The 27,783-nt window shown below is 49.7% G+C and overlaps 7 protein-coding genes across 7 annotated transcripts; 5 read left to right on the top strand and 2 right to left on the bottom strand.

Moving 5' to 3' along the window:
• Window positions 1–1,207: 1,207 nt before the first annotated feature.
• On the top strand, window positions 1,208–3,764 carry LRP88_10905 (uncharacterized protein; the record flags this gene model as incomplete). Its single annotated transcript, XM_083247353.1, has 6 exons — window positions 1,208–1,724; window positions 1,773–2,747; window positions 2,803–3,066; window positions 3,116–3,382; window positions 3,438–3,542; window positions 3,604–3,764. 6 exons carry the CDS (start codon window positions 1,208–1,210, stop codon window positions 3,762–3,764), a joined length of 2,289 nt encoding a protein of 762 aa, XP_083096501.1.
• Window positions 3,765–4,801: 1,037 nt separating this feature from the next.
• Window positions 4,802–7,981, top strand: LRP88_10904 (ankyrin repeat domain-containing protein; the record flags this gene model as incomplete). Its single annotated transcript, XM_083247352.1, has 2 exons — window positions 4,802–5,235; window positions 5,299–7,981. 2 exons carry the CDS (start codon window positions 4,802–4,804, stop codon window positions 7,979–7,981), a joined length of 3,117 nt encoding a protein of 1,038 aa, XP_083096500.1.
• Window positions 7,982–10,529: 2,548 nt separating this feature from the next.
• On the top strand, window positions 10,530–11,312 carry LRP88_10903 (uncharacterized protein; the record flags this gene model as incomplete). The annotated part of the gene is made up of 1 exon (XM_083247351.1): window positions 10,530–11,312. One exon carries the CDS (start codon window positions 10,530–10,532, stop codon window positions 11,310–11,312), a length of 783 nt encoding a protein of 260 aa, XP_083096499.1.
• Window positions 11,313–17,544: 6,232 nt separating this feature from the next.
• Window positions 17,545–18,675, top strand: LRP88_10902 (uncharacterized protein; the record flags this gene model as incomplete). Its single annotated transcript, XM_083247350.1, has 1 exon — window positions 17,545–18,675. One exon carries the CDS (start codon window positions 17,545–17,547, stop codon window positions 18,673–18,675), a length of 1,131 nt encoding a protein of 376 aa, XP_083096498.1.
• Window positions 18,676–18,966: 291 nt separating this feature from the next.
• On the bottom strand, window positions 18,967–20,799 carry LRP88_10901 (alpha/beta hydrolase; the record flags this gene model as incomplete). Its single annotated transcript, XM_083247349.1, has 4 exons — window positions 18,967–19,140; window positions 19,191–20,313; window positions 20,366–20,407; window positions 20,456–20,799. 4 exons carry the CDS (start codon window positions 20,797–20,799, stop codon window positions 18,967–18,969), a joined length of 1,683 nt encoding a protein of 560 aa, XP_083096497.1.
• A 1,336-nt stretch (window positions 20,800–22,135) lies between these two features.
• LRP88_10900 (LOG family protein) lies at window positions 22,136–22,877 on the bottom strand (the record flags this gene model as incomplete). The annotated part of the gene is made up of 2 exons (XM_083247348.1): window positions 22,136–22,781; window positions 22,831–22,877. The coding sequence occupies 2 exons, from the start codon at window positions 22,875–22,877 to the stop codon at window positions 22,136–22,138; spliced, it is 693 nt and encodes a 230-aa protein (XP_083096496.1).
• Window positions 22,878–24,729: 1,852 nt separating this feature from the next.
• On the top strand, window positions 24,730–25,389 carry LRP88_10899 (urea carboxylase-associated family protein; the record flags this gene model as incomplete). The annotated part of the gene is made up of 1 exon (XM_083247347.1): window positions 24,730–25,389. The coding sequence occupies one exon, from the start codon at window positions 24,730–24,732 to the stop codon at window positions 25,387–25,389; it is 660 nt and encodes a 219-aa protein (XP_083096495.1).
• Window positions 25,390–27,783: the final 2,394 nt, after the last annotated feature.

Below are 27,783 nucleotides of genomic sequence, written 5' to 3'. Positions count from 1 at the left end.
TATCCAATCTAGGTGTGCCTGCTATCTTGGTGTCTGGAAAAGAATGGCACTGATGCAGCCAAGACTTGCTAGCCCAAGGACAGCTCGTTACACCGGGGATGACCAACCTGTGGCTGATGTAAGTCTAGACTTGTACCGGTCTCTAACACTTGTATGCTCCCTTAATTTTTATAGAGGGCTAACCTTGATCTAGGTTACGGTGTTTTACAGCATTGGGTTTTAATGCTGTCATGTGTCAACTATTATGTTCTTTAACATTGTGTCTGGTGACTCCTTTTGCAGACGTCATCGATACAACAGCAACAATATCAACACAATCATATTCTGCCTTGGAATCTGAGTATGCCTCGAGGCAAGGAAGGCCGCCATGCATTGCTGTTTGCGGTGTCATTCGAGCCTCGACGTCAAAGCCACTTGAAGCTTGCCACATTGTACAGCGATAAATTTCATGGATTGGCAGCAGCTCGGATGCCGAAGACGCATCAAGGTGCATATTACTACCCATAGAGACAACATATTGTTACACCCGTGCGGCATCACGAGAGGATCTTCACATTCCACATGCCACAGCCACACCGCAAGGCACATTGTAAATACTGCTGCCTTCTAAGGCTTCTAGAAATTGTGGCACCTCTTCAGCTTGGACGATTGGCGGTTGATCTGTCTGTGCATGCGGAACGATCGGCCCCGTCAACCAACAAGCGAGATCTCTTCTCTGGTCGGGCGGTGGCTGATGTCGAGCTAACCAACCAGAGGCAGGCCAAGCTGACCAATAGCTGTGATGCGGCATCAGATGATTTCGGCTATTCGGGAGCGAGGTCGCAGTGGCTATGCTGCATGCAGAAGGTGATTGACCCTCTGAAGCGTCATTTGGGATTGAATTTCTGCGTGACCAAGGGTCATCTTTGTCTTGTACAACTTGTGGCCAATAATATGACGCAATCTTGTGCGACCAACATTGTTGCACTGCCCGTAAATCGGCACGTCGATCCTACACCCGGAACAGCCCCAGTCAGCCGCAGCTGCATACGATGGATGCATTGACGAGGAGATAAAGACCTAGGCATGAACATTGCCATGTTTAAAACCAACCTTAACCTCGTCTTGACAGTCTGATTACAACCGGCACCATCGTCAAGACATGAACACCATATTCTCACGACAACAAGACATCTTCTCTCACTCAGATCAAGAGCTATAAACCATCATGTCAGCGTCAGCCCCTCCGCCCTACGAGGAAACGGCTGGGGCACCAGCCCCGCCAGATATCGATCCTGTGGCTTCGTTCGCAGACCTCAAGATTGACTCCCAACCTCATGACCCGGACCCCGACACTTGCCTGGCCCACCTCAAGCTTCTCTTTGCCTTCCAAGCCCTGAAAGAAGATGTGGGGTACACCGATGGCTTATTTGGCATCTGGGACAGCCGCGCAGATGGAGCCATCACCGTAGCTGAGAACGGCGAGATTGAGGAACACGTCCGCGCTGATGGCGATGTTCCCGACGATGAAGAGAAGCGAAAGGCACTTAGCAAGATCCGGGAGAAGCGTTGGGCCCTATTTGTTGCAAGGGCAGTGGATCGCTACGAAGCGTGGTGGAACAGTTTGACTGGTGGGCGACCACTAGTTGAGAAGGATATGGAAGAGTCCCGGACGACAGCATATGAAGCTTTTGCTCTTAGCAAAGAGCACAGCTACTGGAGCAAGGAAGCGCTTCCTCCGCTAGGTACGTTTTGAACTGTCACTCGGTTGTGCTTTACTAACAGGTACCGAGACGTCTTGATGGTCTTCCACGCTCATCTCCTCAACCCAACCGATTTTCTCGAAGATTGCATTCGGAAAGGATATCGTCGGTTCTGGCAAAGTGGCCTCCCATGGAACCGAGTCAATGCTGCAATCGACCAATCCTTCAACTACACCGTTCCCAATAGCCACAAGGCTAGATGGGTTGCCAAGACTGGCCGCCAGTGGGAGAACGTCGACGACTCCCTTGTCAAGTCTCTGAGCTGTCCTGTATGCACAACAAACCTCGAGATTCCTTGGACGACTTGCGGCCTTGAAGAGAACCCAAAGACTCTGGCGCGACCAGGTCTGATCGGATCCGGGTACGGAGACGGTAAACTAGAGTTTCGATGTTCCAAATGTGCCACTCTCATCAACAAGGAACTACTCAGTGTTGCCAAGTTTTGCAGCGACTCCAAGAACCTTCTGGTCAAGCACTATCCCATGCCTGGAACCATCTTCAAGACCTCCAGTGGCGTGCCAGAACGATGGACTCGAACCGCGCAGCAGCGGTGGGACCATCGGACCTTTCCGAACCGCATGATTCAGCTCATATTGAGCGTCAAGATCCACGATCTCTTAAACCAGGCTAACCCAGACCAACCGCCTACCATGGAGACTGTGCGGAAAATGATACAAGATGAGGTATTGATGAAGCAAAGCTCTCTCCGCACGATACACGAATCATCTGGGGCTTTTGTTGCAAGACGGAGACTAGGTGTGCCTTCTATTTCACGCATGTGCATCCGCAAGATGATGTCGCGATACTGGGAGAACTTCAGCCCTTTTGCCTTGGATCTCTGCGGAGCCATCATGAGACAGGGCATCTTTTCTGAGAAGATGTGCAAGATTGATTGGTTGCACTCACCCACTGCTCGGGAGACGATGGCGAGGTTTTGTACCAAATACGAGCGGTTCATGAGCATCATGGCCAAGAACGCGTCAAAAGTCGCCGTTCCAACTCTCGGTAAGCAGGATAGTTATTATGAGATATGGGAACCGTACTGACAGCGAGACGTTAGACATTGACCTTCCTTGGCACACACACCAACTCACGCCTTTCTCTTACTACCAGTACACCACTCGCGTCGCGGCTCGTTACATCCGACACGATGACAAGATCGAAGAGGGGAAGCTGAGTGAGGCATTTGAATGGACAAGCAAAGAGTACCAAGAGACATATGGTGAGGTGTACTCTGAATGTACTTGCTGGTACTGCGAGTCTGTGAGGACGTCGCATGTATCTTCGGTGGGAAAGGTTCTCGGGCTCTCCAAGAACGAAAAGGGTAAGATATACCGCGTGATATTGGAAAAAGTTCGCTAAATGTCTCTTAGTTGCAGAAAACTTCCATCAGTCTGGCGCTGCAAGCCTCTGTCCTCCAGACAACTCGGCCCATATCTCCTCACATAATGCCGTGAGGGCCCCCGGCGACATTCTCTTGGCTACAAATCATGCAGAACGAGTCAAGAATCATCTTCAACAACTGCATCAACGTCGGCTAGAAGAGAACTACCAGAAGGCATGTAGACGGGCCGAGAAGAAGGGCCGTAAGCTGCCTCCCAAGGAACAGTACTATGACCACTGGGGGTACAGCTATTACAGTGAGTGAACCCGGCTATATATCTGCCCATGCAGAGGCTAACGCCGAAATTATAGTGTACGGACCGTGGATGTATCCTGTTTACTTTACGCCCGGCATGTACTATGCCTGGGACCCTGGTTACTCGTCTGGAGCTGGAGGGGCTGGAGGTGCAGATGGCGGTACTTGGGCACAATGCGCCGCTGGCAGCTGTGGGGGATCTGTAGCCGCTGGAGGATGCAGTGCAGGAGGTGGAGGATGTGGTGGTGGTGGTGGCTGCGGAGGTGGAGGCGGCGGCGGCGGCGGCGGAGGAGGAGGAGGAGGATGCGGTGGAGGTGGAGGTGGTGGAGGTTGTGGAGGAGGAGGAGGAGGCTGTTAAAACGATGATGTTGGTTATACTGTAAATGAAGTAAGTGTGAGATCGGAAAGGGAAACTAGGAGATAGAGACTTCAGCTATTGGATATTGTCAGCACATGTTAAATGTCATGAATACACTGTTACCGTTGTCGTTGCTTCGTTGAGACAATCAATTATGGACTGAAACAGAGAGCCATATCGCGGGATTGAAAGTTGCATACAGCTTCTTTTATAGGGGGGTTCTGTGAGTTGAAGGTAAGGTTAAAAGGCATGCATACCTCTGCTTCTGTCTCATCATATTCTTCTCCAGATGCTAATGATGCAAATCTATTTTGAGGTTCATGGCGCATATAACTTGATCTCTGTCAAAGTTTTAAGGTTATCTATTATTAGCCCTGATGAGGGCAACGACAGGACAGAGAGATTAAGTTCACGAAAAGGCTGGAAGAATATGGTGAGGGTCCCGGTCAAATCATTCAAGTTATTTAACCCATTACATACCCACAGGCAGATCAAGGCAACCCAGCAAGAGAACTGCTCAAACCATCCCGGTCTTTTTGTAACCCTGAAACGTGTTGTCGAGAGTTCAATCAGTCTCACGAGAAGCACTGAAGCCTGATGTTGCGCAACTGCGTTCGGCTCTGAGACATACTGCGTTAGTCTGTTTTTAGCCTGCATGGCTCATCACTGGGCTAGTAGCTCGCATCATCAACCAGCCTGACACTTGTAATTGCATGCAAGTCTAGAAGAATGTAAGGATTAAACCATTGAGTACGGTGTTTTATTCCAGTCTTGACTTGAGCCTCGCCTTTTGCAGTCAACGCCTGACCGAGGCGAATGCATCACTCACCCTGCTGAGATCCCTGCTTTTGAGAGCTGCGGGCGTCGTTAGTTCTCATGTAAAACGCCCAACCATTGGCCTAACGAGACGGGGTATCAACGCCACAGTACGATTTCAAGGCGTTCTTGTCATGGTGGGTGTTCAGCCCGTGGCAAACACTCTCGGTCCAGATCCTTTTCAGAGACAAGGCATTCTCCCCACCTCAAAAAGCTGCCAGCTTCATCCTCAAGACTCACGATGCCATGGAGCCAGCCGGGATTGTCGGCCTCGTCGCCAGCTGCGTGGGACTTGGCGCACGCGCCGTAGCATCGGCCAAGGAACTCGACGACTTTATCACGAGCTACCGAGCAGCCAACAAGTCGGTCGCAAAGCTTGCGAATCAGCTACGCCTCTTTGCCGTGTCTGTCGAGCAACTGGAGAAACTGCTAGACGGACAGCCGACCGTCTCGGACCAACTCAAGAATACCATCAGGTCATCCATGCGGGATTGCGACGACATTATCGGCGACCTCGAAGAACACGTGAAAAAGGTCATCTCAAGTAGCGACGGATCCAAGGGTCTCGCATTAACCAGCAAGATCAGGCTACTCTGGAGCCAGAGTTCGGTCGGCAAAGAGGAGCAAACGCTGCACCGCCAACTACAGACGGTCATGCTCCTAATCAGCCTCGTTCGGGAGTGAGTGCCCTCGATTTCTACTCCCTCAAAAGTGTGAAAATACTGAACCGCTTGTTTTTGCAGAAATGATGCCGCAAAGCAAAACTCCGTGCTCGGCCAGCCCGGCTCTAGGAAAACGTTTGCCAAGAGTGCCCGTGACGCTCGCTCCATCCGCGAAGGCAAAGACACGAATTCTATCTCTACGTCCATTAGTAGCAGTAGTAGATGGTCTAGCTCCACCAACACCGAAGTTGAGTTTGATATTGATGAGGAGATACTCAAGAGCGGCCCTTATGTCGCCAACTACAGAGCCTTGCTCGCCAAGTCGATGACAGATGGTCAAAAGCCGCCGTCGGTCCAGATGCAACCGAAGAGCAATGCCTTGACTCCAAAGCGTTTGGAGAAGAAGACAGAGGAACATGGCCCCAAGAATGCTGCTGTTCTTCCCAAGCCCGTACGCAAGAGGTCCACCGCAGCTTTTGTTTCTTCCCCGAGGCGTTTCAACGAACCCTTCGACAAGGTGGCAGTCATGAAAGCGCTTCAATCACATCGGCCAGGAACCATGAAGCAACCGCTGAGCGCCCCGATTGAACCACCTCCGGAGATGTGGCATGAGACCCAGAAACTTGAAGATCGCCCCCTAGACTCTGTCAAGGATATCATTTTTCCATCTTTGTCACCGCATTTTGATCTTCGATGGACGCCATTTGGTGGCTGGATGCTTATGAAGCCAGCTTCACTGACTGGTAGTGTTGATGAAGAGTCTGATGTCCTTGTCCCACTGAAGACATCTCCAGAGGAGCCAAAACCAAATTTTGATGATGTATTTCTCAAGAAGCTGATGGACGCGTCGTTCCCTCCACTGGCATCTAGTCCACCCTGGAGCCCAGAAAAGACCAAGTTTGTGTTCGCAGAAACGAGGTTTGTCCCAAGATCTCCCGTCAAATATTTCCAACATGACCTGTCAGATGACGAGGATCTTAACGATTTATGCGATGCTTGCGAAGAGGGCAATTTTAAATGGGCGAAATACCTCCTTGAAGAAAAGACCATTCAAGTCAACGGCTCAGGGAGAGATCCGGAGGGGAAGAGCCCGCTTCACCTGGCCGTGGAAACAGGTCGACAAGACATTGTAGATCTGCTTCTGGATCATTCCGCTAGGCCGAATATTCTGGACAAAAAGAGGCACACGCCCTTTCTCTATGCCATCGAGCGAGTCATCAATGATGGCATGTCGTTGGACATCGCTCGAAGTCTGGTGAGCCGCGGAGCGAGCTTGAGCGGACTCCTTGGACCGCGACCTCTGGTCGAGGCTATTTCAAGAGGGCACTTAGCCTTGGCAGAGTTTCTGCTGGAAGTGGGCGAAGCGCGAGACCTCGAGAACGAGGTCGGAGAACATGTGTTTTCCATAGCCGTGGCGAGCGGTCGAGTAGACCTTATCAAGCTCCTGCTTGAATACGACTACGCACGCTGCAGAGGGGATAGGATGGGTCGTGAGCCATTACTCGTCGCTACCATGAGAGGCCGCCAAGATATTGTTCAGTTGTTGATGCAACACAATGTCAACCAACGAGGTTGCGACCACGACGGCTATTCGCCCATCAACTACGCAGTCAAGAGGATCTTGGAGTCGAACGACGATTTAGGCCTCGCTCGACTGGTTGTTAGGAGTGGCACGCTGCATGCACCCAACGGGTGTCCTCTGATCTTGATGGCCGTTGCTGCCAGTCACTTGGAGCTCGTCAAACTCCTGATAAAGCATAGTGCTGACTGTGACCAAGAGTGGGATGGCCTCTCGCCGCTCGGTCTGGCAGTCAAGAAGCGGGATTTGGACATGGTATCAGCGCTTGTGCATTTAGGCAAAGCAAGGATCGATAAGCTGAACAAGAACAAAACCTCACCTCTGCTCGATTCCGTCAGGAGGGATGATGTCGAGATGGTGTCTAGTCTCCTTGAAACGGAGCACGAACCGATTTGCGACGCCCACTCCAACTGCCCGCAGACACCTTTAAGTGCAGCCTGTTGCAAGGACAATGCAGAAGCCGCCAAACTTCTACTGAACTGGGAGGTGTGGGTTGGAGGTTTGAGCGAGGGGCCTCTGCGTAGCAAGCCCCGTGGTGCTGGCAAGGGCAAAATGTGGTTCGAATTTGGCGATATGGCCATGGAATCTTACACTCCGCTACACGTCGCGGCTCGTGTATCGCCTGGAATGACCCGGCTACTCCTAGATGCCGAGGCTGCAGTTATGTCCACGGCTGCTGTCCGCTGTCAGGGCTCGGATATGACAATCCACGGAGTGACGCCCCTTCACTTGGCCATAGGTCCAAGCGCAGAGATTCTCATTACTGACGGCAGAGCTAACGTCTTTTCTAAAGACAGTCGCGGCCGAACGCCTCTCTTTTGGGCGGCAGGCTTCCTGGCGTCTGATCGAGGTAGCGAGAACCTCCAAGCGGTCGAAGCAAACCTGGCTCAAGGCGCGCCGGTGAATCTGCGGGATCGCCACGGCCTCACGTCGCTTTATCTCGTGGCTGAAGGGATGATTGATGGCACCATCTTTGACCACACTATGCCTATGGATACTCTCAGATCGTACATCTCTATAGCGAGGACTCTGCTGGCTGCGGGGGCAAAGACCAACATATGCGCTGAGGATGGCACCGAAACTATCAAAGACATATTTACAAACGTTCTAGAATGGTCTCTCCCCCGCGTCCCGGAGCTCAGATATGAGCTGGAGCAGTTGCAGAAGGATCTCGGTCTGTCGTAGAGTACCGAGAAATGTAGTTTATACATGTTGCTTTACCTCTTCTATCCTTGGAACTTGCAGGGATCGATCAGCACCATATATACACACCATCTAAGTGATAATCTCCACACTCATCTCGGTGCGTAGAGTATGGCATGTCGTCTCGTTATTGGAAGGAAAGGAACGTGTCAGTCATATTGGGATTAGCAACAAATACTTGGAACGCCACGAGTAGGAGATAAAGGGTTTCTCGTTGCAGAGAGCGCCTACTTGCGCACGGCAGAGGCAAACAAAGTTGACTGTTGCTATCATGGAAGAATTATGAAAGCGTTAGAAGATAGGGAAGAGACGAGCCGACAATGATCTCATTCCTATTTAATGGAGGTTCTCAGCCGGTTCTAAGGTTCGATCGTACTAGACGGCATCACTTCCAACAGTGCATTCCAGTTTCCCAGCCCACCTTTCCTCAAGCCTCATTGTAATTTAAGGCACAAAACAAAGCTTTTTTAGACAAATCCTTAGCACATGAGAATGTTTGGGTAAATGCAACGATGCGGCGTCTATTGGAATAGAATTTTTGACGATATTTTGAGCTTCTCAGTCGACACAATGCAAACTTCTCAAGGGAGGCTGCCGAGAAACTAACGGAATGACATGGTGGAAGCCATGGACAAATTAACCGGATGTTGTTTTTAATGTACTGGCCTGGAAAGAGACACATCAGGTTTGGTCGAAAATGTGAGGCCTCATGTCGACTAGTCTCTCAGCTGGGCCTGGGCTGAAACCCAAAGGTGTGCGGCTAAGCCGGAACCCGAACCTGTACTCCCCCGGCAAGTCTGTCAATTATTGTCTTCTCTTTTCACCCGAATTCTCTGTATCGTAGATGATTCTATTTCCTGCGAGTTCGTTGCCAGCCGGAAGAAAGACAGCCGTGCCATTGAATAGGTAGTAATGGGCATGGATCAAAAACTGCCCAACTCCAAGGAAGATGCGGGAAGAGTTCTGCAAACACTCTGTGATAACCATAATCCCTCGGAGCTGAGGTTGTGTTTGCCAATGGCTTGCCATGTTGGGGGCCAAACGAGGCAACATGTAAGATTCACATGCGTGTAAGCCAACGACCGAGATTCTGTTATGGAATCATTTGACAAGGACGGTTCTCCGAGATGAAAGGGAGGGACGGGAGAAGAACCTCTTGTTGCTCCTCACTGCAGAGAGTTTTAGGGTCGGGCATTGCCGTCTTACGCTTATATCCTTGATATCCCACTTTAAAGAGTTTGCCAGTTCAGCCGATGATTCATGTCACCTCGGGGCTCCGTGACCCATTTTTGGGTGATCGGCTGTCTTGTTGAATCGGCTTCAATACATACGGAAGAGGCATATTCCGAGTTGAATTGACGGAACATTGACGGAAGATGAGTCATCGAATGTGTTGTCTCGCCGAGAATGCCATACTCGGGAGAGTAAACTTCCGGCTCTCGGTCACCGGCGCTTCTTAATTTGCGGGTCTACAACTTGGCATCCAACCAGGGCTCGGTCTAGAACCTCCTCCGTGTGACGCTCCGCATCTCGGAGGCTCGGATCATCGGTGAGCTACCGGAGAGCTGGGCAGAGGTTGAGGTCATGCATCCGTCAGGGAGAAGCCTCAACTGAGTAGTCAAACTCGAGTTCATGGAAAGCTCGTATGTGTCGGAAAGTTGGTTCAGTGCTCGATGCTCACAATGATGAGGATCTCGGTTGTGCATGACAGTTCTTTCGGTATATGTCCCTCTACGCAGTGCTCGCATTACGGATCTCAACACGCAGTGGTTTGTCGCACAAGAAGAAGGGTACGATAGCAGCGGAACACACATCATGTAAGTCTTCTAATTCATCCCTTCAAGGCGAGCACATGGACATTCTTGGCATAGAGGGACAACACAACGTCTTCTCACCACCACGGTACTCTAATACAGCCACCTCACCTGAACATTGCATGTATGCTTGTTTAGACAAGCATATTTCACCTTAACTTCATAAACGGCCTCTTCTCTCGCCCAACTGCCGCCTTGGGAATGTCCTAAAATTAGCACTGTAAACTCAATTCCTCCTTGTAGCCAACCAAGCGGTTATAGACCCTAATTGAAGAACCCATTAAGCCTGATCGCGAACTGCAGGTTGCGGTCAAGTCATGTTCGGCTCCTGCCGCAGTCCACTCTATCTCTAAGAGAGGGTGATGTGCCTCGGTGTCTGAGAGGTTATGAGTTATCGAGAGATTTGAGTTTGGATCTGAATACGAGCTGAGGCTAATCGCAAGCTGCATGATTGTGCTCCGATTCGCGACGGAGTGTGTCCAGCTCGACGACAGAATCAGGTTCTTGAGAAGAACCAACTTGAGTACCGTCATGGAAGCAAACACGATAGTACATAAAGACCCTTTGACATTCCCATTTCAACTATTTCACCCAAGGGTAGTCAGAGATACAAACACCTCTGGACATCCTCTTGTTCTTTCTTTGAGACAACCATCAAACTCATTTCCTTATACTACCATCTCGACAAACTATCGACGTCTGACCAACCTACCAACATGCTTCTTAAAAATCTCTTCCTGGGTTTCCTCTTGGGTGCCTTTTCAGTGGCAGCCATCCCTCAGCCAGAGCCCGAGGACGTCGATCTCGAGGCAAGGGACGATGAGGATCTAGTCGCCCGCGGCGGTTACGAATACTGCCCTTACGGTCAGCACTACGACAAGCACCATCACTGCGTCTGCCCCTGGGGCCAGATCAAGGATGGCAAGCACTGCAACTGTCCCCATGGCCAGATCAAACAGGGCAAGGACTGCAAGTGTCCTGGTATTCAGGTCAAGAAGGGAGACTATTGCAAGTGTCCCGGAGACCTCCAGAAGAAGGACAAGTTCTGCAAGTGTCCCCACGGCCAGATCAGACATGGAATCTACTGCAAGTGTCCTGGCGAGCTTGTCAAGAAGGGAGATAAGTGCGTCTGCCCCGACGGACAATACCAAAAGGGCAACTACTGCAAGTGTCCTCATGGTCTGGTCAAGGATAAGGACCAGTGCAATTGTCCCGGGGAGCTTGTGAAGAAGGGCAACTACTGCAAGTGTCCTCATGGTCTGGTCAAGGATAAGGACCAGTGCAATTGTCCCGGGGAGCTTGTGAAGAAGGGCAACGACTGCGTCTGTCCGGACGGTCAGTACAGAAAGGGCAACTACTGCAAGTGTCCTCATGGCCAGATCAAAGATAGAGATCAGTGCAATTGTCCGGATTACGAGCGGAAGAAGGGAGACTATTGTGTCTGTCAGAATGGATATCGTCGCGGCCATGATGGGAAGTGTAAGAAGGAGTACTACTAAAGGGGCCGGAAGTGATGAGGATTGATGACGATGGGCTATGAAACTCACTCCTTTTGTCAGTTGCATGGTCTTGATGTAAAAGTTTGGTATTGATGACACATGTACGTTCCTTGAAGAGATGCTGCTCTGGATGTGGATTTGGTTAAATTGATACATAACTATAATACCTATAGCCGTGGCTATGTTTCATACCAACCTATACCTAAAAGGCATCACTGATCTATTTCACAATAGGGAATTGAGCTATATGAAGTTTGGCAGCCCCAAACGGAATGAGCTTAAGCTTTGTGACCTCTGGCTTTTTAACCTCCACATGCTCTGGAGGTAGAGCGGCAGTACCCAGCGTCTCTGGCCAGTTCAAAGGGTAAGCGTCGACCTCGAGACTCGGTAAGAAATTGTGTCTATCGAACAGTGGGTTTGGCAGCTTGGTGCTGTAAGGAATGGCCCTCCCAAGCTTAATTGTCGTGGGGTCTATCGCGTATCGCCAGTTGGATGTGGGTTCAAGCACCCAATCGAGACTTCGAGCATCCACCTCGGAAGTTGGCAAGGGCTGTCTGTCTGTCCAATTGAGCGGTCGATGGGATGAAGAGGAGTATTTGATGTCGGCGGCGTAGAGCAGAGGGCCACGATATACACCAACGGTGTTGTTCCTGTATGCAATGGTGGTCGTCATAGGGAGGTAGATAGACAATCTGTGGAAGCCTTTCCGAATCGACATGCGATAAAGTCCATTTTCTGCCGAAATCGATTGGGGTTTTTGGCCGGCAAATTGGCTCAGCGCCGTGGTTTCGTCTACCCACTGTGGGATTCGAACATAAAAGTCAAAATCGACGGCAGCTAGGATTTCATAGTCCAGTCGATCCGAGAACGGATAGTTAGTCCGACATTTCACTTGGACTAGAGTTAGTGGAGCTGGGTCACTTGTTTTCATAATACGTACCTTGAATCGGCCTGTTCTTGACCTTGGTCTCTACAATCGATGGGCCGAGTAACATATGGACAAGGCCATTTTCTCCATACTTAACAAACGACGATGCAACATATTTTGGGTATCCCTGCGGATGGTTGACGGTACAGCAAGGCTGACAAGTCAGAATTAGATGAATGGTGTTGACGGTTCCAGTCAAGGCTTACAAAATTCGGCTCCAACCCGAAGCTATTAGAATATGAAACAACATTGAAGAACGGGTTGGCCGTCAAATTTCGGGACCACGGCTGATTGGTCTGGGTGACATATTGATGAGACCACCCTATATAGATCAGTACACAGCAAGTAATTAAGTGTCAAATACGTATTAGGTTGGATGTCCTCTACTCACAATCAGGGCTCATTGCCGCGGGAAGGGCGTTGAAAGCAGCAAGCTCAGCCCTGTCCGCAAACAAGTTTGATCCGTGAAATCGGTATAGGAAGGCGTAGGAAAACATGGACTCGACAGCCATGCAGAGTTCTGAACTGGGAGCTATTAGTTTGATGTACTCTCGGGGGCGTGCAACTTATTCGTTCCCTCTTTGAGGACTGAGTCCGCCGAGATGCTCATCACCAATAATTGTGCCCGAAAGTGATGTTTGGTACTCGAGAGTTAGGTTTACAGCCTCATGTGTTTGATGAACAAGGTTGGAATCATTGGTCAGTCGGTACAGAACGGTTGGATACCTCAATCCTGTAAAAAATGATTAGGACTGTAGGCAGAAAAGCACATGTACCGTATTCTAACCTTGGGCAAGATTGACACCGTGAGTAAAGCCGCTCGGACGAAATGTGCCTGTGCCTTTGGTAGGAAAGGTGCCATTCACAAAAAAAGTGGTCCAATCGCGGCCTCCCTTCCGTCCACCTTCAAACATGAGTTCGATCGTTTCGAGTATCAACGCTGAGTTGTTCCTTGGATGTGTTTCATAGAGCCACATCAGCGAGATTGGCAACTCATGAGTGCGAGAAACACCAAAACCATAAGGATCAAAGTTGTCGTTTTCGCCTTGAAGCAACCCAGTGAAGTTGTCCTTCAACATGGAATGCACTAGGACTGTAAACTTGTGGATTGAGTCGACGATTCTTTCCGTTTGTGAAGCATCTGCCTCCGCATATTGCTGGAACCATAAGTAATGTTGAAATATGATGGAAATGGTGCGGGAGCTCACCACAAAGCCGAAGAGGAGAAGGCTTCTGGCCCAGACTCCCCTCGTTTCTCTAGTTTTCTCGGGACCCAACCAGCCGTCCTCGGCTTGATGCTCCAATACATAATCAAGAAATTGTCTCGCTTGTGATTTTAAGCGATTATCGTCCAAAACCCACGCCATTGGCACAATGTAGTTAAACCAGTACGGGGCGGATTCGTGAAGCTCACTGTACTCGAAGTCGCCTCCGAGCCATGTGGAGCGTTGGACATACCGATAAAAGTCGAACAAGTGGCCACCAAGACCCTCAGCTGAAAGCTCAATCTGGTCCTTGAGCCACCCAGAGGCCTTGATACTTCCTAGGGGAAGTTGCTCGAATTTAAAAGGTACAAGGCCTATCATCGTCAATAAGCAGAGACAAGTGGCAGGGCTTATTTTCAACTAACCATGTTTCGTGCTGAACTGCTGAGCGCCGCAGATGTAGGTGAAAAACGATATAAAGAAAAATATAGTACGCAGCGGAAACAAAAGCTTCATTTCTCTTTACTCTCACACTTGTATACAAGTGCTTGGAAGAATAAATAGCTCTGTGGGCAAAAGCTGGAAGATGTAGCAAGCGGGACTACACTCGCTCGCTTTAGGAAGTAGGTCTAGTTCGTCTGATAGACAGAAACAAATTGACGGATAGATAACAGGATTTGCTGGTAAATTCCTTGGTACGAACTCGAAAGTCTGGTTGGTTTTTATTACCTTACATGTATTTGTGCGTTTCCCCTTGCCATAGTTAATCAATGGGCCGAAACTTGCGCCGCCCCCCAGCATCTTGCTGCGGGGTAAACCACGCGCACTCTCATTTGTGCGGCTCATGGACGTTAACAGTTACGCTGCATGACCTGTTGATGTCGGACTTTCTCTCGGGGTCTTTGGTATGATCATTTTAGTCAAGGATCGTTGCCCCATGCCAGAACGGAGTCACCAGTGGCGTCGGAACGGAGAATAAAATGGCCTGGTTCATATATTTGCATTCGGCATCGGGGTAAGTCTCGGGGCGCTGAATTGAAGGAATTACTAGCACGACTGTGTATGGTAGGGTGGTAGCTTCGTGAGTTTCGTGATCCTTGTTGGCTGGAGGCTTCTTGCCTTCATCCCTACAGCTTCCATGTCGCCCTCGAATATGAGGTCATCTAGATTCAAGGCAATTCTATACCGTTTGGCCTAGCTCGGAGCGTCAGTTTAGGAGAATTTTCTCCAAGCTGGACGATGAACGGTGAAGCCATCAAGCCTAGTGTCCTCATAGTGAGTATCAGCTTGCCTTGCTCCGAAAGTAGAATGAAACTAGGCCGACCGAAAGCATGTTAAGAATTCTCTGTTCTACTGTGCGCCCGGTACGAATAGAGATATCAAGTACAAGGGTTATTGCTCCAAGGGCTGCAAGAATATGGACGTTGATAAGAGTGACAAGTGTTAGAGGGAGCGTTGGGCTTATCCGTCGCATGGAGATACACCAGGGCGCTAGGCATGTAAATAAAATGATAGGTAAGTCCAAATAGATCAAGATGCTAGAATAGTGCGAAATTAATGCTTTTGACCTCTCTGCCCACCCCTGCATGGTTTTGCCAGTGCTCGAGGAGGCAGAATACCAGACTCAAGCAATGTTAGCTACCTACTCGAGAGCGACCCCTTGATCCTACAAAGAATTTTGGGCCTCTCTCTAAGGGGAGAGCACTACTGATTCTCTTGCCTCCAGTGCACCTGCCTTTATCTCTATCCCCTTGCCTTCGGATTCTCGTGAGGACACATCTACAAAAGAGAGCATTACCGAAGACACCTAAGAAAGACGACAGTTATCCCTATCCTTCTCCCTCTTCTTCTTTTGCTTCTGAAAGCAGGGATCACAAATGGAATTGTACTCGATCCGATCTGTTAGGATTCCAAACTGGCACCCACCCAGCTTGCCTTTAGCCTGGTCGCAGATCTCGTCTTCAAATTTGGTATTCATCAAAAACCAGCACTTACTGCAGGATGTGACGATGGTGAGTTTGCGACACATGGTGGTTTGTTGGTGTGTGGACGCAGTGTTTGCTTTGATGTTGTTTTTGGGCGTCGTTTCGGTCGTCTTGTTTCGTTTCTTGGTGAGGTTGATAGTTGCTAGAGGAAAAGCGAAGCTGGAAGAACGGACGCTTGCCAGACTACTTATAGTTCTTTTAAATCTCTGATTATAGGTTGTTATAATGCTATTGTGGGTGATTGAGACAGCTGAGGCTCAGTCAGTGACCTCCCATGCGTACTCCAAGCTGATTGACGATAGGTTGTGTGTGTCTCGTTCGCCGATCGTTCCTTTGGCATGGAAGTTAGGTTGAGGGCGGTACACAAGGAAGCGGTGAGGCTTCGGATCTGTCTTTCTTTTGATATTCTGTGATGGGCTAAATGTGGTAACCAATGCCTCTTGTTGGGAGATACAGTTGGCAGTGAAGGATCAGGAGTGAACATAGAGTAAGAACGACGACGTCAGATAAGAGTCGCCCAGAAACTCCAAGTTGACCAATCGGGGGCCGAAGGACTATAAATAGCACAAGCTCTAATATATTCAATGCCTCTCTCATATAACCTGAGTGCAAAGCATGGAATGGAAACCAAGAACAGGGCTGGACAGAAGATAAGTCCAGAAACAGTGCACTCAAACACCACCGGCCGGAGTTCAACTATCACCAGTCAAGAACACGAGACTTTTTACCCTTGGTTATTCTGTATCCTCATCGTGCGTCTTTGCGTATTACAAATGCAGCCTTATTCTTTTCCATCTACTTCACTGATCAGACCTATGTCCATAGTAATGAAAGGCGTTACTTTTGTAATCTTTGCTTCGTGAATCCCAATCACCTTGGGAATTTCTAATCCACCAAATAGTGATCATGAGGCATGTTCTCATATTCAAGTCACGAACGGACCGTCCCTTTCGCCATCTTTCATCTGGTCGCTCTCTAAACACCATCCTCAGTGCCGAAACGGATGAATGGATGGCCATCTTGTTCATCAGAAACAGTGCCTCCTCCTTTGATGCCTAAACTAGACGCTCACGGTCCTGAACACACCCTCTTCCTTCACCGCATTCACAGACTAGGCAACTGATTCGTAGCACATTTGTGCAGCTGGCCTCACCCACAATTCGAAGAGGTTGCCCCCCACGCATCCCGCATCAGAGTCAGCACGGGTACGAGCGACGGTTGAAAATACCGTCAGCAAACCCACTAGCCAATAGCCACTACAGTGAGTTTGCTTGCCAAGTCACGCACCGTGTGTTCGCAGTGGATATTTGGATATCAGCCAACTGGGACGAACGCATGGATTCCGAACAGCCTTGGCTATGGTGGCGCTGAGTCAGTGTGCTGGCCATCTGCAGACACCCGGAGAGAACAACTCATCAGAAGAGTGCAAATGGTGTAGTCAGGCAGGTCAACGTAGGAAAAGACGGCGCAAGTTCACCTCAAGTGGAGCTTTTCAAGTGTTCATATGGTCGGAGACACATCACAGAATGCAGAGGAGGGGCATTCAGAGCCTATGGTATGTCTAGGCAAAGCCCTCAGTTGTGATGGCGGTTCAGCGTTCAGCCGACGCGCATAAATCCCTCAACCCGCTACTCCAGGCTAGGCTTCCCATTCGGCTTAACTAACGCCTGACTCGTTGTCAAGGTAGTCAGCTAAGTTGATACATTGAATCAGCTAGTCTGATCGCCTCTGTCTAAGTGAGGATAATATCACTTCACTCTGTAATACTTGACCGTTGTGGGAGTTGGTAGACGCCGAGTGATCAATTTGATCGAACGCTATACGAGCTCATTCCTGGTAATCTCCGGTTCGGCCTTGTCGCTCGCCTTGTAGGCAGTAGCCTCGATATGCCGTTGCCTCTTGTAGCAGGGCGAACCATGATAACCGAGCCACGTTGTTTGTGCCCAACGGAAGGCAACCAATGTGTTGCACTTGTCTAATGACATTTATACAAGCACTCTCTTCGCCACCTGCCTTCAACCTTCCAGTTTCCGTCTCATTGGTAGCAGTGAGCTACTCCTACCTTACCAGGGTAATCTTTTTCAATGCCCTATTGTCGTCTGAAGGTTGCAGACATGTCTTCAGATTACACTGATCAGTACCCCTTCGGTCATGGCTATCAGCGGCCAGATCCAGGCTCGTCCTGGACTGGTGGTAACGCTGAATATGACGGGGGCCCTAACGACAACGATGATGTCGGCCCAGACACTGCTACCGGGGGATGGGCAAACGCGGCTGGCTTGAATCATCGCTTATGGCCCGAGGACAAGTTCTTCCTCTTTGTATGCTTCCTGAACGGCCACTCATCCGACAAGGACAAGGTCAAGTCTCTCATCGAGGAGCACTACAACACCCTTCGTATGCGGATCAGATTCGTCTTCCTCGAGGATGACGACCCCAGAGCCTCCGACATCCGCGTTTCATTCATCTCTCACGGTGTCTCGAGCTCGTGTATTGGCAATGACGCTGAGCTACACCCAGATGAATCGACCATGACGTTGAACATGCATCACGACGACCAGCGAAGCGCGGAGGATCGGCGAAAGCACAGGCAATCTGATGTCTTGCATGAGTTTGGCCACGCTCTAGGCATGGAGCATGAGCACGCTCATCCCGACTGTCCGATCAAGTGGAACTATAGAATAGTTCAGGGCAGGAGAGGATGGGATGCTCAAAAAGTCGCACACAACTATCGCAAGCTGGACAAGGCTTCCACGGCAATACGCAATGCTTACGATCCCAAGTCCATCATGCATTACCCAGTGGAACGAGGAGACGCCCAAGGCGGGATAGTGATCCCTATGAATACTGAGCTTTCCGATGGAGACAAGGAGTTCTTGATCTGGATTTATCCCATGCCCGAGCCCCGCAGCTCAAGCTTAAGGCAGAGCAGGAAGTCCTCATCCAGCAAGAGAAGCTCAAGGAAACACCACAAGGGACGCCGAGGCGACGAGCAAAGCCAGGAGGCGATGTACCGACAAGAGGACCCGTCTATTACGGAGAGCATAGGTGTCAACCCTAGGGTCTACGAGCATGCATATTACCAGCCATATGAATACAGCGCTGCTGATGCTGGAGGCTATACCCATGACGACCCTGGTACGGGGGGCAGTGATGATCAGCCCTTGGCGGCTGCTGGATATGATTATCAGTTGTACAATGGCGAGGCTGGTCCTAGCCAGTGGCAGGGGCCATACGCACAGTGAGCATTCGGGATTATGGCGCTTGGGGGTACTATTTTGTTGAAGAGAGTATTTCCTTCTTTCAAACACTGATAGAGTGTTGGACTTTGTGCATGGTGACTTTTGCTCACACCTAGTAGTTTTACTGCCGTTGGCATGGCCATGTAGGGGTTTTCTGGTTCTCAAGTCGAGCTTTACTTAATAATCAAACGCAAGAATTTGTGCTGTACTAAAACTTGTATGCGTAGTCGGTCATGGAATAATAGTACAAATCATGTTCTTTCAAAATCATGCCAATAGTCCACAGATGACGCTTTACTCATTTCCCCATGGCGCGGTTCCAACTCCCTTCTCCAGATCAATTGCAAACTGCTCAAAGGAACTCTTATTGGGCTTGCACTTGGTGCCCAGCTCAGGCAGGACACCATCTTGGAAGTATGCTCGAATCGCCTTGTTGGTGCAGTTGGACGGCTGCTTCATTACACCGTGCTGGGTCTGTTAGCTTTTTACTCAACTCAAGATAAGATGAGATGACTTACCCCAAAGCCCTCATGGGTTAGCACTCTACTTCCGTTGAATCTCGATGCAGCATTCCAGGCACCAGTGAGAGGCGTGATTGGGTCCCATTGGCCGTTGGCAAACAGAAGTGGAAAGCTGGTGTTCAATCCTTGCCACTCTCCCTCGTATCTCTCAGCAGCAAACACGGGCCATCGAGCACACATCCATGTCTTTGGGCCAAGAATCTCGCCGAATGAGCTCTGCGCATTCTGACCCTCGACAATGTTGTACATATCCTCCGGCGAGTCAGCCCTGAAGGCGGCATCCGAGCACCCAATTGCGTGAAAGTTGGGACCCTGGGAAATGTTCCATGGCTCTTCTTGCTCTTCGGGTGTCTCTGGCTTCACAGGGTCGGTCCACACGCTGAAGTTGCGGTTCAGAAGAGGAACGAGAACCTGAAACATGCCGGTGAAGGATGCTGGCTCATAGAGTGCCGAGTGGATCTGGGCTTTGCTGGCGAGTAGCACGCTGACGTTTCCAGGTGTGAGATAAGGGATTGGAAAGTCCTTTGATACCAAGACTGGGTCCTTGGCGAGTTCATCCCAGACCTCGACTGTAACATCCATGAGGTCTTGGGCGGTGGTGTTTGGGCCTGTGAAGTTGGCGAGAGGGCAATAATCAACACCGGCATCGACACATTCTTCAAAGAAGCGCAGGATTGTCGATTCTACTCCTGAAAGGGCGCTGAGCCAGGTGCCAGAGTAGTACTCGTCGGGAATAACCACAGCATCGAGAAGCATACGGCCAACACGATCAGGGAACATGGCGGCAAAGGTCTGTCCCAAAATGGTACTGTAAGAACGTCCCCAGAACCTAAGGAGGCCGTCTTCCTTGAGAGCATCAACAATGGACAGCATGTCCCTAGCGACGAAGGCTGTTCCGTAGAAGGTGGCATTCTCCTTGTTGGGCTCGACACAGATCTTGGCATACTCTGCACTGAGCTCCCACACCTGATACTTGAGAAGATCGTACAGTGGCGATGGGGGTACGTCGGAGTAGGGGTGAGGGTACTTGTTGTCGCGGCGAGATAGCTTTGTCGATTCAGGAGTGTCAGGGGCAGCGCTTCCAGTATCACAAATGAAGGGCAGGGTTCGGCCTGTGCCTCTGCAGAGTTGTCAGTTTTGGCTATTCAATCATGCTTCAGAGAAATTCTTACCGTGCATCGAAGCCAATTACGTTGAAGTGACCACCGAGAGTCCTGGTTGATTGTTAGCGGTCAGGTATGCGATATCTGAGCGTGACTTACTTGACGTAGAGCGGGCCTTTTTGTGTGACTTCTTCAACACCACTACTCCCAGGGCCTCCAGGGTTGAAGATGACACTGCCTTTGACGGGCTTCTCTGTTGCATTGACCTTGACAATTTGCAATTGTAGCTTCTTGTCCGACTTGGGGTTGGTGTAGTCGAGAGGAACTTCGAGTGTAGCGCAGTCGACTGGGGCCGTGGTAGCGTTTTTGACGGCCTCTGGCAAAGGTAGATCACACGGCTTCCAGTTTAGGCCTTCAACGTCTCTTGTTGAGAGATGAGCACTGGGCATGGCCCCAACGAGGGGGTAGGAGAAGAGGAAGAAAAGAGGGTTGAAGCGCCGCATGATAAAGGCGAGTCGTTGGTGATATGATTTTGTAGATGGATATCAGAGAGGGCCAACCATGGAACATGCGTATTCTCGAGATATATATATTCATTTCACTTCACCAGCTGAGACCGTGTGCTACAATTCAGGCACAGCCATGCAATCATCATGCAGGATGCCAATTCGCTAGAGCGCCCGGATTCGTCAACCTTGGTAATTGATCAACTAGTCTCGTTGAATAATCCGATCGCATTGATCTCGAAGGATAATTCTACGAGGCACTGACAAGGCAGTGAATCTGGAGATATCATGGTGGAGGCTGAGCGGCGCTGCGTTTGTGCTGTTTTGGGCAATCCAGGCGATGATCTGGAGAATGGAATGACATCAGAATATCTGGCAATCTCGACCAGCCAATCAGGTAAGGATTCACTGTTCCAGTAATATCTTGGCATCCACGTTCCCTGATTCAGCTGCTATGATGTGCGCGGCAGTGAAAACAAGGCTGAGAATAAGGGGCGCTATACCGTGTTTGAGCAGGATGCGCCGCTCGCCCAAGAGTTTTTGCACCTGGAGTTGGAAAGTGGTAACCATTGCACGTGATACCATGCTAGCATTATCTCACCAAGCTAGCCAGAGCCCAAGATAGTGCTTTAGCAGCGGGGTGAAAACGTGGGAGTCTTGACACGTTGAAGAGGATTTAAAGATCTTAATTTTACCCTTTGTCCTTATTTACGTTTTTCTTCCTCGGGATAATCTTAATTAATGCCAGTCTGTGTTCTCTCTAAGCTGCAAGGGCTTTGTTAATATTGTCGTATGGGTGTGATAGTGTCAGTGGGATACTCATAGTGACCATTCCTAACATATCAACGTCAAACAACGTTAATGGCGTAACTTTTTAGTTTATGAAGAGACCGGTACCAGGCTGAGGTGGTAAATAATATTCTTTGACCTCGGACAAGATAGAGGGTTAGTTGAGAAACATGTCGGCCTACCTGCTTTTATGAAAGTGCCTTAGGTCCCGGGTAGCTCCTCTGGGTGTAACAGGCAGCGTGCCTGTTTCCGTCATTTTTGACGGTGGAAGGTTTGACGAATGTTGTACTGGGATTTTGTAGATAGTCATGGCTTTTCAATGATGTACAGAGACCAAGGTTCATTGGCTTTCATCAAAAGAGTCATAACATTGTCTTTCAGATCAACCCTTACGCCAAATCGCCTCGACACGTATGCCCATTGTTTGATTCATAGAGAAGAGTATTGGGAAAGATGACACATGTTGCTTTGTGATAACGACCATGGTATTAATATGAAACTAAATAGAGTGGAGTTGAGAACTTGATGAAGGGATCGACCCAGATTACTCGTCACCCCAGCTCAGCTCCAATCTGTCGCCGCTGACCTGATAAGCCCGCAGCTTTTCCAGAGCAGCAGCCGTATCATCCGTATGTATCAGGATACTGGCGTTCTGACTCGAAAGGAACCCTTCATCAACTGCATTCTTGACCCAAGCAACAAGATGATTCCAGTAACCGTTGATGTTCAACAAGAGAACACCAACATGGTGGATTCCAAGTTGGTTCCACGTCGTCATCTCCATAACCTCTTCCATAGTGCCAAAGCCACCAGGTAAAGCAATAAATCCCGATCCCGGGCCTCCCCCAAAGACTTGTTTCGCCATCAACTGCTTGCGGCTATGCATGTCGGGGACGACGGTGACACGCCCAAACTCGGCCCCGTTATTTTGAACAATTCGCTCAGCTCTCTTTGATCCCGAGTCCGACTCCTTGTCCTGATAACCTTCTTCGACTCGGATCAGAGCTTTGGGGATGATGCCGTGGACGACTTCTGGACCAGAGAGGGACACAAGCGTTTTGGCAAGTTCGCCCATCAGCCCGACCGTGCCTCCGCCGTACACAAGATGGACATTTTTCTTGTGGAATTCACGCGCCAAAGAGCGCGCGGCCTCGAGGTGGATTTCGTTGTAGCCAGCTGCGGCACCGCAGCTGTATCATTCAGCGACTAGACTGCAGTGAAAGGGGGGAGTCAACTTACAAGACGCAGACTACGGTCGGTTTATCCTGTGGTACGGTCTCGGCCATGTTCGTATTATTGTAATAGTATGCTTCGGCTGCAAAGATGCAAGCAGTGAGGTCATGAAATGGTATTTAATGAGAAGAATTCTTTCACCGTAACACGACGTTGCAGTTTTGAGTGGGGCTGCATAAGCACTATTCGAATGGTGACTCATTCTAGACTAAGAAATCACCGCAATGGCTGTGCAAGTAATGCGACGTTAGTGATAGCCACCACTGTGAAAACAGAAGAAAAGATGACATTCGCCTTGTATATCCGGCGCCAGAATGAGCACTTCACTCGTAAGAATTCCTGCTAACATGTCCATCTATCTGATGAAGCGGCAAATCGATAAGCTGCTCCAGTGATAGATACTCAAGCATCTCCTAAACGAGGTATAATTATTAGAGCGAACTAGTCACAAGAGTCAGTCTTGTGTTCCTGACGAACTCACTTCAGTGTGGTGTATATCCGTATATCCGCACAGCCGATTACGCTCTCCAAGAACATTGGGATCACCTGCACATGGTTGGCTCTTGTCTGAGTATGAGGTCTACACTCGACAAGTGATTGGCGGTGCGGGTAGGAATTCGGGTCGTTTGTTGGTCCGACTGACTTGAGCACAGTTGAGGAAGGCTGAATTGACTATCTTGATCGCCAACTGAATCCAGTGGAGCTATTTAAGAAGCTCTGGAGGTTTCGAGAAACCTTTCTCACTCTAGTCGCCCCACACACAACGCCTTGACAAGAAAAATCCATCATGTTGACTGGAAAGGCCGATCTAAGGTGCCAAAAGTAGCCAATAGGGGGTACTTAGCTCTCACCATATCGACAGCGTCTCCGCGAGATGCCGTGCACTTAGAGAGAACGTACTGAAGGTCAAATCCTGAACCGCGTAGTCGCTCAGAGCCGCTGGCGAGCCCTCGAAAAATGCTTCAATATTCGATGTCTTTAGTACAGACGACACTATTATTAGATGTACTTTGCTGGCTATCTTGATGCTCGATTCTTGAAGGAACTGTCAGCCAGGCCTTTTGGAGGTGCAGCGTAGCACAACTGTGTCAGCGTATGACGCATTCAGACTCGATTTTAATGGGCGAGTGGGAGTAACACGGCGTCACTTGAGAAGGGCCGAGAACTGAGGCTTCTTATCGTTCTAGAGCTGTATAGAAAAGGGTTCAATGAAATAAAATGGTGGCGGGATGCGAGTACATCATCAGATTCGTGAGTACTAGCAAAGGCCCTATTGCCAAAAGGGGAAGCCAAGAAATGTCCCCACCCCCCTTACAAGACGCTAAAACCAAAACTGCGGGGATAGACGTAACAACCGATGGTCCGTAGCGAGTCTGGACGCATCACGAACAACGAAGGTCCAAGGTCAGATACAAGCGGGAAGAAGAAAATTTGAATGACCCCGCACAGCAAATAGGTAACGCTAGTTTGGCCATGCTATATCCCGCACGGTTTATTAGCTGGGAGGGAGGTGAGTCTGGTTCTGGGCTGCCTTTTCAGGGTAGAGCGATTTTCCATGACTAGGTACGACTTTACCACATCGACGCCGAAACACAGCTTTCAGTCCTGTTGAGTGGATGCTCGTGTTGTTATCTATAGGTAGGTACGGCATGGCCCGAATTGACCGGAATTCCATCAGCCGTCGTCGGGTTGTTGAGAGGGCAAATGGCATGGTGCCATGGTGCTTGGACTGGAGTATAAATCCCCATCCATCTCCCGTCTGAGTGAGAGCTTTGGACCACAGAGCTCGCCAACAGCATCGACATTCCTGTCCCCAATTTCCCCTGACTCACATCACAACTCATTTACCCACCCCACCTTCAAATACCGTCAGTCACTTGATCAAGTGGCTGATCCAGTCCAGACATGGCTTCTTCCGTCGTCAACGCCCTCACTGGTGCTGCCAAAACCCATATCGTCCCTGCAGGTCGTGGCTTTGCCTTCGCCGTCAAGGCTGGGTGCCGGTTTCGCATTATCGACCTCCACGGAGAGCAGGTCGTTGATATGATGGCCTGGCGTGCCCCTTACTCGTCCGACACCTCGTGCGAGCATTTCTCTACATCTTATACAAGATGGTTCTTGGGCAGCCAAGCACCTCCTGCTGTCGGCCAGTTCCTCTACTCGAACCATGCCAGAAAGATGTTCAAGGTTGTTGAGGACAGGGTCAAAGTCCACGATATGCAATACATGGCTTGCAATCCAGGACTTTACGCAGTTATCGGCAAGCCTGAGCACAGAAGTTGCGCTGGAAATTTTGCCGAGGCTATGACAACCTACCTGCAGGAGAACGTGGATCCGCAGGCAAAGTTTGAGTGGTACCAGGTTCACGATCCTTTCAACACGTTTCAAAACACTCCCTACTACACCATGAAGGGCTGGATGGACTCGAGCAAGGCAGGAGACTTTATCGAATTTGAAGCGCTCATGGACTCGGTTGTCGCAGTCAGCTGTTGTCCGTATGAGGAGGGTGGTTTCAATGGGGGGAAATCTAGTGATGTTGCTGTTAGCTGGCAAGAGTCGGCATAAGAGGGTTGCTGACTTTGCACCTTTTTTTTTTTCTTTTTTTTTTTTTTGGCATGGGGCCCTGATATATTCGCTCGACCTGGCCAGCTCCCAGGAAGCACTCCTAGTGGATGAAATACAACTGTACTTTATTATTCGCGGTCTTGGGCAACACTTTGCTCAGGTTCCAATTTACCGGTAGCACCTGGGTGAGACAGTGTGGATGACATTGATTTAAGCGCATCAAGTCCTTGTAAAACTTGGAGACATTCATCGTAATCACTGTATCACTTACGTGGTAAAGATATAAGGATCGCATCTTCACGTGATAGTATCACGGCTTGGATGAGTCAGCATCACGTGTTGACCGTATTTATTAGACGCATTTATTAGACGCCAGGCTTTTCCAGCCCTCCATCAATCGTCCCCTTCTTCGCCCCCCTGCTTTAGCCTCCCTCATCCTCCACCCGTGACCATCACCGCTGCCTTTCTCGAAGCCTTGCACCGCTTTAATTGTTTGCAGTTTGTATGAAGACCCTCGGAAAAGTACCTGCCGCTAGCTCTCGCCGCGAGCGTTAAGCAAATGGGAGGCAATTCCAAGCCTTGCCATACCTGTCGAAGTCGTAGACTCACCTGCGATTCTTCTCAACCTCAATGCAAAAGATGCACCTTTTCTGGTATTCAGTGTCTTGGCTACGGTAGGCTATACAAATGGACAAATGCTGTGGCCAGCAGAGGCAAGTCGGCCGGCAAAAGTCTACCTGCAAAGTACGCGGATGCCCAAGGGGAGAAGGTGTGTCGAATCCGACATGAGAAATCTTTAGCAGCAGCGCAGAGGACGACATCTAGTAGCAAAATGTTTATAGGTGATGAAGTACAGTCGATAAGTTGCTTCCAGTTACCGTCTTCGTCCCCTTTCGGGCTTGGCGATCCATCTTTTCGGCATGTCGATTCTATGGCACGCTACTACTTGGACTACTGTACGTTTCATTAAATCCAGCCTGGTGAAACTCAACACTGAATTCATGCAGTTACCCATCGACTTTGTCAGGATCTTGTCGCCGTCGACCTGCCAGACCGTAACCCCTTTCGGCATCTGGTACCCATGGGTGTACACCATCCTATATTAAAACAAGCGATCATAGCGGCCGCATCTGCACACATGTCAAATCTACTGAAAGCGCCTGTATACGATGAAAATGATCATGTTTCGACTTCAGCGGACCGGAACCATTCTGTGGAAGCGTCACATCGAGCATTGATGCATTCGTTCCAGGCCAGACAGAGAAGCCTGAGACTTTTACACACGGCCATCCAGAACCTTCAGTCTTGTGAGAGAATTGTCCTCCTCACGACAATTTTGCTTCTCATCAATATTGAGCTTATCGAGTCTGGGAGACATAACTGGAAGCCTCATCTGGAGGGTGCCATCCAGTTGTTCTTGGATTCTCCCCCTGTCGGGCGAGATGAAGAGACGCTAGAAAAGTTTATCATATCGGATCTAATAATGTTAGTAATCGATTCACCGTTTCTTTGCATAGTGCTGATTATATCTGGTCAGTTATTCTGCGTTTGCACAGTCTTTGGTGAAAGATCCCCTGTCCGGCCTCCTAGCAACGCTTGCCCAGAGCAAGTCAATTCTCTTGCAAAACGCCTCCATGAACAGCTACATGTGCTGCCCTGCTGAGATATTGCAGTTACTAGCGACTGCTGCACATCTCTCCAATGAGGATGCTGACGACAGATTCGCTGGCGATGTGACGAAAGCAGGGCTTGATCTTTTCAATACTGCCCTGTCATTTGACATTAACGCCTGGGCAGCCAACACCTCTTGCGTACCGATTGAACGACAAGCTATGAACATCCAGTGCCGGAAAAATGCAGGGGCTGCTCACCAGCTTTCGGTTTGCTTATACATCCTCCGTGCCATCCCATCCATCCATAGCATGATACCATACGATCTCCGGGATTGTATTAGACGAGACTTGGTTTTCTACTTGAGCTCTATTCCTGACCAAGATCCTAATTTCAATTCGACCTTATGGCCGGTTTTCGTGGCTGGCGCTGAGGCTGTGACGTTGGATCAACAGACCTGGATTTTGGATAGGTTCCGGAGAATAGGGTTGGTATTCCCGTGGGGCTCTCTAGGTACGGCTGTGAATACACTGCGGCTGATATGGAGGTCGAGGGATCAAAGCGAGCTGTTTGTGAATTGGCTGGATATTGTGAAGAGGGCGAAAATGAATCTCCTTCTAGTCTGACAATTGTTGCTCTAGCTCACTCTGACGGCTATTTCATTCCTCTCTTTCCCACCATGATGCTTGCTGCACTCTAAGTTTCATCTTAAACGAGGTATTCTATATTGTACTCCGAAGTTGGGATGCCAAATCCCCTATTAATGGCCCGACAAGCAAGGTT

Source organism: Fusarium phalaenopsidis, assembly GCF_050370095.1.
Source record: "Fusarium phalaenopsidis strain FUZ10S chromosome Unknown contig_32306, whole genome shotgun sequence".
Lineage (NCBI taxonomy): Eukaryota > Fungi > Ascomycota > Sordariomycetes > Hypocreales > Nectriaceae > Fusarium > Fusarium phalaenopsidis.
This window is presented reverse-complemented; position numbering and strand designations above follow the sequence as displayed.